This window comes from Geotrypetes seraphini, chromosome 13, assembly GCF_902459505.1.
Source record: "Geotrypetes seraphini chromosome 13, aGeoSer1.1, whole genome shotgun sequence".
Taxonomy (NCBI): domain Eukaryota; kingdom Metazoa; phylum Chordata; class Amphibia; order Gymnophiona; family Dermophiidae; genus Geotrypetes; species Geotrypetes seraphini.
This window is the reverse complement of record NC_047096.1, coordinates 39,649,389-39,667,981: the sequence shown is the minus strand read 5'-3', so window position 1 is coordinate 39,667,981 and position 18,593 is coordinate 39,649,389. Positions and strand designations below refer to the sequence as shown.

At 41.1% G+C, this 18,593-nt stretch overlaps 1 protein-coding gene across 3 annotated transcripts in view; it reads left to right on the top strand.

Moving 5' to 3' along the window:
* The window catches only part of GLB1L2 (galactosidase beta 1 like 2), a 228,484-nt gene that overhangs the window by 139,809 nt on the left and 70,082 nt on the right, over positions 1–18,593 (top strand). For all 3 annotated transcript variants that reach the window (XM_033919320.1, XM_033919318.1, XM_033919319.1), the window contains exons 7-11: positions 5,456–5,537; positions 11,830–11,894; positions 15,488–15,572; positions 18,035–18,172; positions 18,272–18,352. In XM_033919320.1, the coding sequence (XP_033775211.1) occupies positions 5,456–5,537; positions 11,830–11,894; positions 15,488–15,572; positions 18,035–18,172; positions 18,272–18,352 (451 nt within the window). The remainder of the gene's footprint in view (positions 1–5,455; positions 5,538–11,829; positions 11,895–15,487; positions 15,573–18,034; positions 18,173–18,271; positions 18,353–18,593) is intronic.

Here is an 18,593-nt window from a genome sequence, read left to right as displayed (position 1 = left end):
TGTTGTCTTGGCCAAATCTGGAAAAATCAAAACATTACCACCACAAAAAACTGCCTTCTTATTTTTGAAATACAACTTCATTATCAACATTTTATCACTCTCATTTAGGCAAGTCACTAAGGGGTCCTTTTACTAAGATGCGCTAGCTGTTTTAGTGCACACTAATGCGTCCATAGACTATAATTCCAAAAATTAGTAATACATTTGCATTCAAATAAAATATGTTTGAGAGTCCCAATTTGTTCATTACAAGACCAACAATTTTTAGAGAAGGATGAATTTATATAATGAGATTTTAATGGTGTCCACAGAGAACGATGCGCAAGAAAGAACATGGATTGTACTACTGACGATGATTTGGTGGAATGAATTGACTGAAGCCAGAAACTATTCCATTCAGATTCAGTAAAAGTATGACACATGTCCTCCTCCCACACCGTATGTAAGTTTAGGGAGAGAAAACCCCTCAACATACCATAAAAATGAGAGGCTGTATGTCCCAACAATTTGAACATAGAGCAATATTTAATTAAATCTGGTTTTGACTTAAGCTTTGCAATAGATATATCACATTTGCATATTGCTGACTTTAGTTGTAACCAACGAAAAAAACTCTGAGTCTGCTAGATGGTATGAAGCTTGCAATTCAGCAAAAGATTTCCATAAAGAAGAGGGCTGATCGATCAACGCTTTAATATCCAAAATACCTACAACTTCCTTTGAAAGGGCTTGATTTTGAGTTATTGTTGATTTCAACAAATTCTCCATTTTTTGATTAAGTTGGCACAAATCTCTTAAGGAAATTTCCAGTGGTGTTTCTAATGAGATTGAATCCAAAGTTTTATTTGTTAAACTCGGCAATATTTGATGCATTTTCAAAAATGAAATTTTTGCAATAGACTGCTTTTCCAATATATTTTTAGAAGCAAAATCAGGACCAACTTTGGGTCCCAAGTCCCCAGAAAAAATTGGAGGAAGTGGAAGAGTACGTTCAGGGGAGCTAAGAGATGCTCCTGAGATAGATTCAAGTCTAATAGATTGTAAAGGAGATAAACTCAAGGTGGTTACATGTCGGTCTATCGGGCCTGATGGAACTGGGGTAGAAACTTTATTCTTGACTTTACATTTGCCCATATTCAATAGAATTCAAATGACTTACCCAGATAATATTTATTGGTCCTCATGACTCCAAGGAGCTCCCAAGGAGCCTAGCGTTCCCCTTTGGCCATGTCGGCAATTTCACAGAGAAGTTCAGGACCCCAATGACGTCACCGGGTATCCTTACTTGCGTCAGATAGATTCAGCAAAGCAAAGCAAACTGCTGGAGAAACATGAGCAAATAGAAGCAAATCTCCCCACTGTTAGACACCGTTAGCAGACACCTCCCAGATTCCCACTTCCTTTTGTGCAAACAAATGCAGTAGGAAACATTTCTGTTTGCTGCTTCATTTGTTTCATAATAGAAATCTGAATATCTGACACACTAATACTGCAATTGGGAATTTAAAATTAGGAAGCTTTGCTTTGCTGTACTGGAATGACATTTTGACCACTGATGCAGGTATTTGCCAAAACATGAGCCGTGTTGGGTCCATGCTGCTTTCTATCCTTGACTCCATCTTGTTATTTCATCTGTTCTAAGTCTTGGGGGCACATATATTTGGCCACTCAGGCCTGGATTCTCTCTGTCATCAAAATATCAGCAGCCACATAAAAAGTGGCTGTTAATTGCTTGTCAATCACGCGATGATGCTGTATAGAGAATTGCGTCTCCGGGAAAGATATGTGCCAGAAACGTAGGCCAGGATTTACCAGGCCTACATTTCCAGCACCTATCTTTGTCGTGAATTGCACCATCGCAAGGGCTTTAGGCCACCTAACACCACTTCTAGCGTTAGCCATGCCCACAGTGTCATTAGGCGGCCTAAAGCACCTACTGAGGTGTGATTCCAGTGCTGATTTTGTAGGCGCTGGTAGGCGCTATGAAGCTCACTTAAAAACATTGCTGGAATGGTGTTTTTTACTGAGCTTGGGTGCCTACTGGCACCTAAACAATCGACACTGGTTAGAGAATCTGGGCCTTAGGTTTTAGAAAAGCTTATTTTCACATGTAAACATGCTTTACACATGGAATATACTCCTTTCTAGTGCAATAGGGATAGTGTGCTGTAGGGTTGTCCATCTGTGCTCATGAGCATACTGCAACAGATGTCAATCACAGCTTTTCAGGTCCTTCTCCACGGTCTCTGCTGCCCTCTTCAGTTCTTCCTTCTGGAGGCGAGCATGAAGGTGTCTTTCTGATCTACTCCAGTTATTTCTTTAATATTTATAGTTCTTTTTTTGGTTTTACGCCTTATTTGTAGTTCGTACACAGCTTCAAGAACTGTTGTGCCTGCATGGAAAGGAGCAGACATTTAGGCCTGGATTCTGTTTAGCACACCTGGTCTCAGAAGCCGACGGGTGTTCTATATAGAATTGGGCCTAAGGCCACCTAAAGTAAACCTAATTCTATAGCCAACGTCCATGTTACATATGCCGGTTAGAGAATTGGATTGTTGTAGATGCGGCCGCTAAGCTTATCGCAGCAAGGGATCTCCCTGCCGCGATAAATTTAACGGCCGCAACTGCAGCCGCCAGTCTCCCCACCCCCCAAATGAATGAGGCAGAAGGGATGCCCAGTCCCTTCTGCCCGGAACCCACCCTCACCCCCTGTATGAACGCAGCAGGAGGGATGCTCAATCCCTCCTGCCCAGAACACCCTCCCCAGAATCTCTCCTGCTGGAAACCCCCACCCCCCTGGAGACCTCATAGCATGGCCCCCACCTCCCCTGTAGTTAGTGTGGCCCCCCCACCTGGACTCCCACCCCCATTAGAACCTCTCCTAATTACCTAAGATTCTGGTTGGCCCTGGCGCCTAAAGCCTCACCCATGGGAGGGGTCTTAGGCAGTGCTCCCTCTAAGCGGGCGGGTGTTGTGGGCAAAATTTTTTTCGCTTTGCGCTACAAATATCGGGCGCCAGCGCCAACTCGCCCGATTCTCCTCTCGCCGCCCTGCCATCTCCGTACGCCGTGCGCTGTGACGTAAACTTGTGCGCTGCGATGCAATATTTTGTGCGCCAGCGCACGCCAGCGCAGCTTAGAGGGAACACTGGTCTTAGGCATGAGCCAACCTAAGAGTCCAGTGGCCCAGGTGCCTAAGACCCTGCCCATTGCAGGGGTCTTAGGCACTTGGGTCAATCAGGCCTTAGGCCCCTTTCCAGTGCATCTCACAATGCACCGGGAAGGGGCAGGCCCACTTCAATCCAATGGAGGCAGGCCTGCCAGACGGATGGAGAGAAGATCTGGCCGGTCGGCCATCCTTACAGGATAGAGAGGGGGTCCGGGGAGGGTGGGGAGATTAGGAGGGGTTCTAGGGATGGGGGTTCCATTCTATCTACGGGGGATTGGGGGGGGTTCCGTCAGGAGGGCTTGGGCACCCCCTTGCCGGCGATCTACAGGGGGGGTGGGAGGGTTCTGGCAGGAGGGATTGGGCACCCTTCTGCTGGCGATCTACAGGAGGTGGGGGGTTTCTGGCAGGAGGGTTTGGGCACCCTCCTTTCAGCGATCTACAGGGCGGAGGGGTTTCCGGCAGGTGGGATTGGGCATCCCTTCTGCCACTTTCGTTGAGGGGGTTCCAGGCAGGAAGGATTTATGCATCTCTCCTGCTGCGTTCGGTGGGAGTGGGGTGGGTTTCCAGGCAGGAGGGATTGGACATACCTCCTGTTGCTTTTGTTCGGGGGGGGGTGCTCTGGGCAGGAGGGATTGGGCATCCCTCCTGCCGTGTTCATTTGGGGGAGTCGGGGGTGTTCCGGGCAGGAGGGATTGGGCATCCCTCCTGCTGCTTTCGTTCGGGGAGGGGGAGGAATGCCGGCCGCAGCAGCGGCTGCTAAACTTATCGCAGCAGGGAAATCCCTTTCCATAATAAACGCAGTGGCCGCATCTACTTACAATGTTGTACACGTCTCCTGCTGGCCTAGGGAGATACGTATGGCCGTCTAGGTCCACCTAAGGCTACTTCTGGGCCAAACCATACCTGTGCCTAGCCTTAGGTGGACTTGCGCACATCCCTAGGTTCCCGGAGGCGTCTCCAATGTAGACTACCTACCTCGGGAACCTTTTTTCTAAAAACAAGCGTCCCGAATGGCTGGATAGACAGCAGTAGGATGCCTACCGCTGCCTACAATCAGGACACCGTTTTTAGAATCCGGGCCTTAGTCTGGTGTATTCTTCGGGACATGTACAACCAACCTGCTGAAGATTTGTAAAGTTCAGGGTTTCGGACCCTCAGCACTTGCTCGCTTCCTTGACTTGGCAGGAGCTTGAGTGCAATTTGTTAGGCATCAATAACATCCTTTGGAACACCTACGTTGCTATCTGCAGCTTTGCCTCTCTCTGTTTTTTACTGTGTTGGTCACGGCTTGGGGGGGGTATTTGAGCATCAGTCCAACTACGATCCAATTGGCAGCCTGATGATCTCAATGTGGCGGCTGACCGGTGGCTTGAGGCAGAGAACCTCTGCAGATCCAGCTACACTTTAAAGTTGCTGAAGCAGATTGCAGCACCATTTTTCCAGCACATGATCTATGAGTACAGGCTGTGACAGACTATGGAGAAAAACAGTGGGAGAGACTTGAAAATTGTGTTTTGACTGTTTCTGCAGTTAAGTCCTTGGCCCCCCTCCTCTAAGATCTATTTTTTTTAAAGTTTTTGGTCATCCTTGAGGTATTTTTAAGCTGATTTTTGGTGCTAAAATGCTGCCATGGTGGCCATCTTGGATTTTTTTTTCTAAGTTTCATCTCTCCCACCCTAGAGTTTAGGGACTGCTTAGGCATGACCCTATGGTTCAGCCTACCGTCCCTGTTGAACTGGAAAAAGAGATTAGTTTCTTACCTTGATAATATATTTTCCAGTAGATAAGGATAATATGCTGAACCCTCTACCCAGCAATTTATCTGATGCTCCTGCTTTCTGACTCAAACTTAATGGTCAGCTCCATACTAAGCTTTTACTGTCAGTCAGACTATTACATTCATTGTTCCTCTCAGAGGCTTGTTAATGTTTTAACTACATTACTGTTCATTCAGTGATTATTTTAAATTCATCTGAGCAGATCAGACACCTGGTTTTGGGGAGTTCCTCATACCTCTTCTTCTCCTGTCTTCTTCTTTAGGGCTGTCGTTGGCTTTGGTACGTACTGAAGGGGGCAGCAGAGACCGTGGTGAAAGAGGAGGAGCAGAAAAGCTGTGATTGACATTTTCGGCAATGTCCTCGTGAGCATAGATGGTTTAGCATTTGGGTAGAAGGGGCAGTTCCTTGGTTATGGTGCAGGGTTTGTTAGGTATTCTATATTAAATGAAGTTGCACATAGCAGATTCTGCTCTATATCTTCAGATAATTATTTTTGTTCTATTAAGTAGGCACTTCTAAAAAGAGGCATAGTGGAACTCCTAATGACAAGCGACAACAAAGATGGCCTGAGCTCTGGAAGCCTGGAGGGAGGTATGTCTTTCTATTTGCGCTTGTCTTGTAGAGTATTTTTCTAAGATAAAAATAACATAAAGAAGTGAGGCAGAAAATCATAATCTCAAACCCTGAACAAAATACAGACTTTCTTTTAATCCTACTAGTATCGCCTAGACACATGGGTTTATTCCACCCGTCAACAGATGGTGGACATACTCAATTAGAGCAGCAGGATGCATGTTGGGCTTCCATGACCACAGTCTTTGGTCTTTTCTCTTTCATCAAGCTAGACCATTGTTTGAGTTTTCAGGGACGTAGTCTTCGGCTGTCCTCCCTGATGGATCTGGATTCAGTCTACCAGGGCAGTGACCTCTGGATTCAGGGGCTCTTCTGTCAGAGTTTCACAACAGCAGTTTCTGCTTTCTTCTTGTGGATCTTGCCAGACAGGATTTTTGCTTAAAGGGCTGCATTACATTACATTACATTGGTTATTTCTAACCCATGCTAGCCTCAAAAGTTTAGTGAGGCTCATATATCAAGAGAACAGGACATCACCCTAAGAATTGCAATGTATACCATAACATCTACTCTTCGTTAACAGCCATCATAAACTACAAACTTCTGGAATTGGTAGGTCTTTAACAATTTTCTAAATGTCCTATAGCTAAAGATGCAATGTTCTACATTAGGATCTAGGTGTCATTGTTGGTGCTAGGTTGAAATCCTCTGCAGTGGTGGCTAAGAAAGCAATTAGAATGTTAGAAATTATTAGGAAAGGAATGGAGAACAACTCAGAATATTATAATGCCCTTGTATGCTGTGATTACACCCCGAACAATGTGTGCAAATCTGTTCACTGCATCTCAAAAAAGATAGAATTAGAAAAGGTCAGAGAAGGGTGACCAAAATGATAAAGGGAATTAAATGATTTCCTTATGAGGAAAGGCTACAAAGCTAGGGCTCTTCAGCTTGAAGAAAAAATGGCTGAGAGAAGATATAATAGGGGTCTATAATCATGAGTGAAGTGGAGTAGATGTGAATCACTTGTTTACTTTTTCCAAAACTACACGGACTAAAGGGCATGAATTAAGCAATTAAGTAGTACATTTAAAACAAATTAGAGATAATAGTTATTCACTCAACATATAATTAAGCTCTAGACTTAATTGCCAGAGAATGTGATATAATCGGTTAGCATAGCAGGGTGTAAAAAAGGTTTGGACACGTTCCTAAAAGAAAAATCCATAAATCATCATTAAGGCGAACTTGGGCAAACCCGCTGCTTATTCCTAGGATAAGCAGCATGAAATCTATTTTACTCTTTTGGGATATTTCCAGATACTTGTGACTTGAAAACAGGATACTGGGCTTGATACATCTTTGTCTATCCACGGTGATACTTAACGTACTGGCTGTTCAAAAAGGTTATTATAATAAATTTAAGGATGTGTGGGGACCATTATTAAATTATATAGTAACATAGTAGATGATGGCAGATAAAGACCCGAATGGTCCATCCAGTCTGCCCAACCTGATTCAATTTAAATTTTTTTAAAATTTTTTTTCTTCTTAGCTATTTCTGGGCAAGAATCCAAAGCTTTACCCGGTACTGTGCTTGGGTTCCAACTGCCGAAATCTCTGTTAAGACTTACTCCAGCCCATCTACACCCTCCCAGCCATTGAAACCCTCCCCAGCCCATCCTCCACCAAACGGCCATACACAGACACAGACCGTGCAAGTCTGCCCAGTACTGGCCTAGTTCAATATTTAATATTATTTTCTGATTCTAAATCTTCTGTGTTCATCCCACGCTTCTTTGAACTCAGTCACAGTTTTACTCTCCACCACCTCTCTCGGGAGCGCATTCCAGGCATCCACTACCCTCTCCGTAAAATAGAATTTCCTAACATTGCCCCTGAATCTACCACCCCTCAACCTCAAATTATGTCCTCTGGTTTTACCATTTTCCTTTCTCTGGAAAAGATTTTGTTCTACGTTAATACCCTTCAAGTATTTGAACGTCTGAATCATATCTCCCCTGTCTCTCCTTTCCTCTAGGGTATACATATTCATGGCTTCCAGTCTCTCCTCATACGTCTTCTGGCGCAAGCCTCCTATCTTTTTCGTCGCCCTCCTCTGGACCGCCTCAAGTCTTCTTACGTCTTTCGCCAGATACGGTCTCCAAAACTGAACACAATACTCCAAGTGGGGCCTTACCAATGACCTGTACAGGGGCATCAACACCTTCTTCCTTCTTCTGACTACGCCTCTCTTTATACAGCCCAGCATCCTTCTGGCAGCAGCTACTGCCTTGTCACACTGTTTTTTCGCCTTTAGATCTTCGGACACTATAACCCCAAGGTCCCTCTCCCCGTCCGTGCATATCAGCTTCTCTCCTCCCAGCATATACGGTTCCTTCCTATTATTAATCCCCAAATGCATTACTCTGCATTTCTTTGCATTGAATTTTAGTTGCCAGGCATTAGACCATTCCTCTAACTTTTGCAGATCCTTTTTCATATTTTCCACTCCCTCTTCGGTGTCTACTCTGTTACAAATCTTGGTATCATCTGCAAAAAGGCACACTTTTCCTTCTAACCCTTCAGCAATGTCACTCACAAACATATTGAACAGGATTGGCCCCAGCACCGAACCCTGAGGGACTCCACTAGTCACCTTTCCTTCCTTCGAGTGACTTCCATTAACCACCACCTTCTGGCGTCTGTCCGACAGCCAGTTTCTGACCCAGTTCACCACTTTGGGTCCAAACTTCAGCCCTTCAAGTTTGTTCAACAGCCTCCTTGGGAAAGTTACACTTTTCCCAATCTTAATACACATGTGGATTTGGGGGGGGGGGTTCTTGTTTTTTCCATTAAGAATATATAGATGATTGTCGTAAGATATTATTTTCATGTGGTATATATTAGTTGTATATGAATTTGGGAGGGGGTGGGGGTTAAATCTTCTTGGTGTATGATATTGAAATTTTTTCAAGTGATGTTGTATTATATTTGGTTGACATTTACTGTACACTTGATGTAGGTTTAAAAATGAATAAAGAAATTAAAAAAAACCCAAAAGCTTACTATTTACCTGTTACTAAAGATAAATGGATTGAAACAGGAGACCAATTAATAAATGAAGTTGCAACTAATGATAATAAGCAGCCTGAAAAAAATCTACAGGATATCACTGCAATTTTAGAGGATTGTCTCTCTGAAGTCAAAGATCGGGCTACACTTATTTTGAATTTTGTCTTTGAACAAGACCTGAGTTCTATCATGAGAATATAATTTTAAAATAATACTGTTCTTTTCTGTGGTCAGAGAATTTGGTTATACCCTGATGTGACTAGGTCAGCTCAAGAGAGACGGAGAGAATTTCTGGCTATGAGAGAGGAACCAAGGAACTTTTTTGCTCGAATATCCATGCAGATGTGTGATTAAATACTTGGGTTTGAGATATGTGTTTTTCCTGCCTGACCATCTGAGGTCCTTTTTAGATCTCAAGAAGTTAACTGTTTGTGCTATATGAAGTAGAATAGATAGATTAGACTGAGGTTAATCTGTGGTAGCTAATTTCTTGAAATGTTGTTTATTATACTCTCCCTTAGTTTTTTTAAATTATTTCTTCCCCCCCCCCTGCTTTTTTTTCTTATAGTGATCTGAGGAAAAGCCTATATTTCAATTGTTTTGTTCTTTTTTAAATAAATTCCTACTTGAGAGAATTGTAATGGTGGCAGGTACTTTATTGCTTGAACAAGTGATGTAACTTGTAATTATTGTTAAATAAATGAAAATAAAGTTTTAAAAAATGTACAAAGACTAGGGGACACTCCATAAAGTTACATGGTAGTATTTTTAAAACAAATAGGAGAAAATATTTTTTCAACCAATGAATATTTAAGCTCTGGAACTTGTTGCCAGCAGATGTAGTAACAGCTGGTAGTGTATCTGGGTGTTAAAAAAGCTTTGGACAAGTTCCTAGAGAGAAAATGATAAATCTGCTATTAAGATAGTTATGAACCAAGCCACACTTCTTGTTCCTGGGATGAGAGGCATAGAATCATGCTACTATTTGGAGTTCTGTTAGTTACGAGGGGGTCGCTGAAACGTTCTCAGCTCAACCAACAAAGTTGGGGCAATCCCCATCGAGGGATATACATTTAGGGGCTCATTTTCAAAAATGATAGATACCAAAAGACAATACAAACTAGCACTTGGATGTCATACTAGTCGAAAAGTCCAAGTGGGCATTTTCAAAACTGACTTTCTGGATGTCTAATGGGACTTCTTACTTGCTGTGTGTCCAGAGTAGAAATGGGTGTATTCCTAGATGGAACCTAGATGTTTTCAACTAGACCTGTTTGAGAAGCGTCTTAAGTGCCTGAAGGTAACCAAACTGCCCAGGTGACCATTGGAGGGATTAAGTGATGAGCATTACACACTCCCCCAGTAGTCACTGCTCCCTCCCCCCAAAAAAATTTGAATGAAACAATACATACCTGGCTCTGGATCATTAGCACTTGGTATGGGAAAGCCTAGTAGAACATCACACAAGTGTCTTAAGTAGTCAGGGCTAGTGAACCATAGAGATTAGGAGCGAGGCCCATAAGCCACTCTAGACACTATTTATGGTGAAAGTGTGAGCCCACCAAAATCCACCAAAACCCTACTATACTGCTGTATAGGTGAAATCTGCAGCCATAAAGGCTATTGGGGTGGTGGACAAGTGGGTATAGTAGGTTTAGGGGGAGTTTTGGAGGGCTCACCATACATAAGGGGGTTATGGTGAGATGTACTTCTGGCACTGTTTATGTGAAGTTCACAGCAGTGCCTTCTAATGTGCCTGTTGACATGTCTGTGTGGCCAGTCCATTAGAAAGCTGGCCCTTCCCATGTCCAAATGGCCTTCATTTGGTTGTTTTCAACTTGGATGGTATTGTGGTAAAAAATGGGGAATAAAATTAGACGTCCTGAGGTTGGACATCTAGTTGGATGTCATGGTGGCTAAGATGCCAACTAAACAATTTTTGAACAACAACAAAAAAAAATTTGGCATCCAGCATTTTAAAAAATGGACCCTTCTGGAAGTCCAGTTTTGGGCATTTTGTGGGAAACATCCAAAGTTGGACTTAGAAGTCCTATCGAAAATGTCCCTCTATGTCTAGCAATTTTCTACTTTTTTCATTCCATATTTTTCCGACGGAATAAAAAACGTGGAAAATCATTGGACTGAGTGTATAGCCCTTGATGGAGACTGCCCCAACTTTGTTGGCTGGGCTGAGAACTTTTCAGTGCCCCTCGTACTTGTGATCTGGATTGTTGGGTAGATAGACTTTCAATCTAACCCAGTATGATTATTCTTACTGTATGTTCTTATTGACTTTTGCAAAGGAAAAGTATTGCATCATGTAAGTTGATGTTTTTTACATGTGGAAAGTAATGTTTCTGTTCCTTATAAATTGTGATGAAAAATACAAAAACAAATAGACACTTCTTTTACTCTGATATGAATTCCCTTCAAATTTTTTGTTGTTGTTTGAAAACGCCTTTCAGAGGCAAAGAAGGAGGTATTATAAAATAATGAAGAATAGGAGAGATTCTTGAGCTTTCAGCTTGTTTTTCTTCTTACTGAATTACTTTCATTTATCACAGTTTAAAGAGTACCTACTGAAGCTGACACTAACTCTTCATTTAAAATCCTGCAAGTATACCTTCTGGATTTTTGAAATCATATCTTATTGAACTTTCTGAGTTCCTGGAGGTAGTGTAACGGAAAAAGATGATGTTTAATTAGAAGAATGGTTCAGTTGTTTTAGTGATTTGAAGAGGGGCAAAATGTTATGAAAATAATTGGAAAGCAATATTACATTCACTGCTTCAGCATTTGAAAAAAAAAAAGCTAAAGGCCCTGTCCTGTTATTTATTTCTGCAACTTAACATCCTTTATTGAAGTGATTTAATGTGATTAATTTGGATTGTTTAGTAGTATACTGTTATATTTATTTTCTGTAAATATATCTTTTTTAATGTAATTTGTTATGAACGTTTTTCTCTAAACTAACCAGACTTGTGATGATGGGCTGTTGCAAATCCTATAAATGCAATGAAAATAATTACCTTACCACTGATATTTCTGGGTAGAATGAGTTTTTCAGTGTGACTTAACCACACACTTTTTTTTCTTTTAATTTTTGGAGTATATAGAAGAGATGAGAAAACAAATGAGGATTGCATTTCTCATTTGCCTATTTCTTGTCTGTCTTTGATCATTGTCACATATACTTTTCTAAATTATTTAATTGTATTCTGTTCTTCCTCACCAGTGCTGGCCACTATTAACTTCCAGAAGCTGGAACCTGTACTCTTCTTATATCTTGACACAATCCAGGTATGAAAGAAGCTTTCAGCATGCTACAGTACCCTTGCTTCTGTTTACTGACTAGAACACTGAGGTGATACCTGAGGGTTGGCAGTAAAGGAATGAGGATGAAGTAAATCTAGAGATCCTGGTTTAATTTCCATATTCACTACACACTGTTTAATAATAATAATAATAATAACTTTATTTTTGTATACCGCAATACCACACAACAGTTCAGAGCGGTTTACAGGTTAAGAGACTATACATTTACAGCGAAGTTACAGCATGTCAGAAAACAGTTCAGCATATCAGAGAACAATTTAGAGCAATTTATGCAATGAAGGTGCAGAGAATTAGTTAACAAGTGTATGGTATAATTTTACTGTGTCACCTAACAATTTTGCATCCAAATGTGTCATACATTTTGTATGGTGCCATGTACATAGATTGTAAATGTCCTCTGTTTCTGTCTTTACTTATAGAAGGGTTGGAATATTTTTCTGTTTCAGGGACCATAGGTGCTTTGTCCAAAGCTAGCCACTAGAGTATTCTAAGACCAGGCTTTGAGGGTTACCAGCCTAATCCAAAGTAGTCTTAAACCAGGGCTTTCCAACCCTGTCTTGAGGACCCCAAAGCTAGTTGGGATTTTAGGGTATCCACAATGAATATACATGAAATTACTTTGCTTTTTTATCCTCCTGCTAGATCAGTCCAGACAAGTATGTTGTGCCCTCCAAACAGCAGATGGAGGCAGAGAACATTAATATTCAGTTACATCATCACAGGTGACCCAGGGATTGCTGAGAGGTTGTGATTACCTGCAACTCCTGGTTTTCATGGCAGCGACATTGGAGCCGGTTCCTTGGGTGACAGCATACATGTAGCCCCTTCAGAATGGACCTGAAGCTTCTCAACTGGTTGGTAGTCATCACAATGCCAGGTTATCTAGTTGCGGAAGGGTGGGGGGATGTCAAGGACAGCTATCATAGAGTCAAAAGTCACTCATGGAAATTTCATGGTCCATCAACTGGCTGGAAGTCATGGAGATTTGTTTAGTGCTGCAGAATTTTATCCTGGTAGTGGTGAGAATGGTGGTGTATGTCATATTGGAGAATGCTATGACAGTCACTTATGTTAACAAAAATATATAATATATAACCCACCACTCAACCAGAGAAGTGCATCTAATTCCAAAGGCCTCAGATTTGGAGCCTACGCACAGTTGTATTATCACAAACTGAGGAAATCAGCATAGTGTTGTTTCTCCTTGCTTCAATCATTGGCCAAAGGACCTGGTGTTAAATTTCATGTTATATACTTTATCCTTATTTTTTTGAAAAAATTTTGTCCTTTTTTTTCTTTTATCTTTTTCTAAATTAATTTATAAATTACTACCTTCTTATATATAAAGTCTCCACTTAAAATTTACACCAGTGTCTCCAAATTTCAGGTCTCATTATTTCTTCGTATATTTAGTCATATGCACTTATCCAGTATATTGAAAAAATTGACAAACTATTTATCTTGATTAGTATTTATCTCTAAATATGCCTCTCAAGCAGTGCTTATCTCTAAAGGTGCCGACGCGGCCAGCGTTTCGCGGACTCTGTTCTTGTCCGCTGCTTCAAGGCCAGCACTACGGCATCCAACTATAGCTCAATTATGTCGTCAAGATTTTGAAAATAAAGATAAAAATAAAAGCAAAAATAAAATAAAATGGGCGTAGGTAACAGAAATTGGACAAAAACACGGAGTTCCAAAAAACAGTCAAACAATTATGAAAACATGAGGAGAGGAAGAAAACGGTAGGTTACTATAAAAGCAAATGGTTAGGGGAAAGGAAATCATATTTTATTACTGCCCAAACAAGATGAGATGAAGGTAGAAGAGCCAGAAAAGGAAAGGTTGCCAGCAGCTTTTACAGTAAAATAAAAAATTAAGAGCAGAAGACCAAGGAAAAATAGTATGCCTTCAATTGCATCTTGAATGTCACAAATGATTTTTCAGAACGGAGGTAATGGGGCAAAGAGTTCCAGAGAGTGGGAGCCATGACAGAGAATGAAGAGTTCCTATGAAAATCAAGGAAAAATTGTCAAAATGAATGGACAACTAATAACTGTTGTTGTGAAGAATGCAAGGTTCTTTGTCGCGAGTATGGGACAAGGAGACTAAATAAAAAAGAGGGAAGACCGCTTGATAGTAGTTGGTGAGAAAGAATATTGTATTTAAATGGAATGCAATAGGACACTGGAAGGATATGTTCTGATTTTAGAAATGGTGTATCATGATCAAATTAGAACAGTGGTGAAGTAGTCTAACTGTAGTGTACTGAACTAATTATAATTGATGTAATTGATATTTTGAGAGACCAACAAGGATCGAATTGCAGTAATCGAGTTTGGACAAGACAAGGGAATGTATAAGAATACAGAGTGAGCTTTGTTGAAGAAATGAGCGAATGTATCAAATTTGACAGAGAGCATAGAAAGATGAGCATACCATCTTAGAGATGTGTGAATGAAAGCTTAAGGTATTGTCTATTATAATGCCTAAGATTTTGGTCTTTGATGAAAATTTTAAAGGAACTCCTTTCATAGTGAAATTTAAAGTATGTTCTGGTGAATTTCTTGAGGAAAAGAGCAACACTGCAGTTTTCTGAGAATTAACCTTGAGCTTATTTACTGTAAGCCAATCTGCAATAATGTCCAATTTTGCAGAGATGGATGAGTTCTGCAGAGGTCCCACTGAGAAGATATTAGGCCCTCACTGCTGACGGGTTCAGGAGTGCTAGATGGTCATTAGTTTACTGGCAAAGCTGATTGTAAGTACTTGTCTTTTGCTTTGGGGGGCACAGTTATGAGGGGGGTACTGAAAAGTTCTCAGCCCAACCAACCAACTTCCTAAATTCTGAGCGTTATTTTGCCACTATAGCTAAAAAGAGTGTTATCTTATTTTGTTAAATGCCAATTTACAGAATCAAAATTCTATGTTTTGACATTGTTTCAGATCATTGATTGAACTGTATCCACGTCATTCTCTTCTTGGTTGGGCTGAGAACTTTTCAGCACCTCCCCATAGTTGTTTGGAATGTTTATGTTTTCAGGGTTTGTGTTCAAACATGCTTTGTCAAATGTTTATTGGCAAGTTCCAGAACTGCACCAATCCTTTCACAGTGAAAACGTCACTGAAAACCATTGTTTTCTGCTTCCATCTGCTGATTGGGGGTACATCTAATATTCTGAACTGGTCTGTCAGGATTGAAGGAAAGAAAATTAGCAAGTAAGACCAAATTTCATCATGTAATATATTTCCCAAATATTCCAATATATCTCATATATATTTTGCTGTTAATATCCTGAAAACCTGACTAGTTTCTACCGCAGCCTGGATCGCTAAATGCTCCGATGCTCATGGAATTCTATGAGCATTGGTGCATTTAGCATTCTGGGCCATGGTAGAAACCTCTACTGTTGCTTAGTAAAAGGGGGGGGGTGGTAAGTTAATATATTTTAGGGACTTTAAAGTATATATTGAGAATGGTGTTTGGATAGATTTTTGGCTATGGAGTGAATCACAGTTTCATTCATGTGCATTTTCCTTTCCTTTTCCTTTCACAATAGAGCAAAATGCCAAAGATGGTAATGGAGTATTGGACAGGCTGGTTTGATCATTGGGGAAGTGACCATCATGTGTTTGATGCAGATAGTGAGTTCTCAACATCATATCTAATGGATTTCTTTTAAAATGTATTATTATTTTCTCCATATACAAGCAGGGGAGCTGCAGGCACACTGGATGGTGATGTCTTTCGATGGATCCTGTGTGCTAGATCTCTTCTCAAGCTCAAGAAAAGCCTAGATTTGGCTCCTCCTCCTTCAGTCTGTCTTTTTCCATGCTTCGGGAAAATTGCATCTGTCCTCTGTTCAAAATCATCTTAACAACAAAAAAAGAATAACAAAAACCGAGGGTCAGAGACCAGTGAAGGAACAGAGGAAGACAAAAGTACCAAGCACTTCTCCAGGCAAAAGGTCTTTGGGATCATTCTCCCTCTCAGACCACATGGACAGCTATGAAGTGGGTAGTAGGTTTGGGTTATTTTGATTAAAAATGACAAAAATCTGAGTAGATCTTAGGGTTTCTGTCTTATGGAAATAGTAGAGGAGGGCATGTTTTTAGTGCAACGTGTAGTGATGCTTGCAGAGCTTGGGAGGAACGACTGAAGCACGATAGATTGGTTGAGATAAAATTCCGAGACAGTCTTCAGTAAGAATTTAAAATGGATGCAAAGTAGCACTTTGTTGGGGAAGAACTGGTTATACAGAGGATAAGTGACCATGGCCTTAAACTCACTGACTCTTCTAAACAAGATGATGGTGACCAGAAATACTGTCTTCCAAGTTAGTTGCTTTAGAGTGGCTAGGCCCAGAGGTCTGAATAGCAGTTTCATGAGTTGGTCAAGCACAATGTTGAGGTCACTGGCTGGCAGCAAATTCTAGAGTGGCCCCTCTTGAAACAAGATACAGAGTGGAAAATTACCTTCCTTTTACTCTCTCATGGTAGTCTGTGGTATCAAAAAGCAGAGGCATAAGGACGTCATTTTGAGCCCTGACTCTGAGACCTGAAGTAGATAGGTGAATAAAAAGTTTATGTTTTTTAGTCTTTCCCAATGAGAAAAATTTGTCCATTTGAACTGATAACACTTTCTAGTAGAAAGTCTCAAGGCTGCAAGGAGCACCTCTTTCACTTTCTGGGAGACTGAGAAACAGTCTATGTTTGTACTTAATCTCCAGGCTGTCAGAGCAAGGCTTGAAAGACTGGTATGGAGCAGGTGACCTTTCTTCTGAATCAGCATTGATGGATGATTCCCCCAATAGGTCCAGCCATTCAACCTGCATGGAGAGCAGGCAAGTGAAACAAATTTGTCAAGGCCGTTAATCTAATCTAATCTAATCCTTAGGTTTGTATACCGCATCATCTCCACGTTCGTAGAGCTCGACGCGGTTTACAGGAGAAATAGGAAGGAACTACAACAGAGGGTTAAGGCACTATGAGGTTGACCTGTCTCTCCAAATCTTCTGGAGTATTCTGGAAATTTGATGAAGCAGAGGAAATGCATAGAGGAGGCTGCTTATCCAGGAGATGGCAAAAGCACTGTGACCTATGCTATGGGTGTCTAGTTGAATGAAACAATATATGGTACATTTCCTTTGTTTACAAACTGGTCTAATTTGAGTTTCTACCAACTGATGAGTATTTCAACTACTGCGATGTTAAGAATCTACTCATGCAGGTTGAGCTTGTGACTGAGTGCGTCCACAATTTGGCTGTATTGTTCCAGAATATATTTTGCTTGGAGAGTGATTTATGTGGAGGCTAGGTGCCAGATGGACATGGCCTCTTGAAGTATTCAAAAGAGCCACAGCAGAAAAAGCCGCCTTGCTTGTTGATGTGGAAACACTTGATTATTCATGCAAGGCACATTCTTGGTCCATATATAAGGTCTGAACATATGGAGAGCATAGAAAACAGCTCTGAGCTCTGAAAGATTGATGTGAAGATTGTTCCTGAGGCGTCTATGTTCCCTGTGTTCTGTAAGTTGTGCTTTCCCCTGGATGAATCTGCTGCCAATGTGGAAATAGCAACCAAGCAGATAGGAAAGCTTTGAAAAAGAGTTGCTGTGGAAACTCAACTTCCCCAGCAGGGCTAGGGCAGGGCTGGAGGGAAAGCAGTCATTGAGGCAGATGGTGGTCAGATAGGACTCCCTGCATAGCTATGCAGGTACTGGCACTGTATATCAGCTAGTACCTTTATAACATCCAGATATTCAATGTCGATGTTTGAACATGGCCTGGCATTGAATATCTGAGCTTAATTCTGTCCACAGCTGTCAGTGGCTTAAAAACTTCTGACCACCATTGGCTAAATATTGACCAAAAGCATTTTTCCCAAAATGGAGAATACCCTTTAGCACATTTTGATCCATTATGTGATTACAGCATCAGTCTACATGCCATTGTCACCCTCTTCTCTGAATGTATTATAGTGATAGCTTTTTCCATGGTTTGATATCAGTATTTATATTTGTTTATGTTCAGGTCATAGATATACAGTATTCTTTAGCTCTATAATATATTGAGCTTTGGCATTCTTCTCTCTCTTCCATGTAGTGGTTGTGAAGACTATTCAGAATATTCTTAAGACTGGTGCATCCATCAATCTGTACATGTTCCATGGAGGTACAAACTTTGGCTTCATGAATGGAGCTTTGCATTTCAATGAATACAAAGCGGATGTCACCAGTTATGGTAAGTATGCTACGGTCTGAGCTGCTGGAAGACATGGCTCCATATTGAAAGAAATGATTAATTGTTACAAAAATAAAGACATTCTCTTGTTTTGCTTAGACTATGATGCACCATTAACTGAAGCTGGTGACTACACATCTAAGTATTTCAAACTTCGAGATCTTTTCAGCAAGTTTATTGGTATGTAGAAGCTCTAAATCTCTCGTGGTGGTGTAGTTCAGTGTCTTATTTTTCAGGGCAGAGGCTGGTTTTTGCAGCATTCCTTTCTTACAGAGCATATCTAATTCCACAGTAGAAGCTACCAACTATCCTAGCTAGGACTCCTTTCCAAAAGAAAATGTGAACTGTCTTCACAGATTGAAACCATTTTATGCTGCTGTAATACACAACTCCCTCTGTCTCTATTAGCAATAAGGACTGC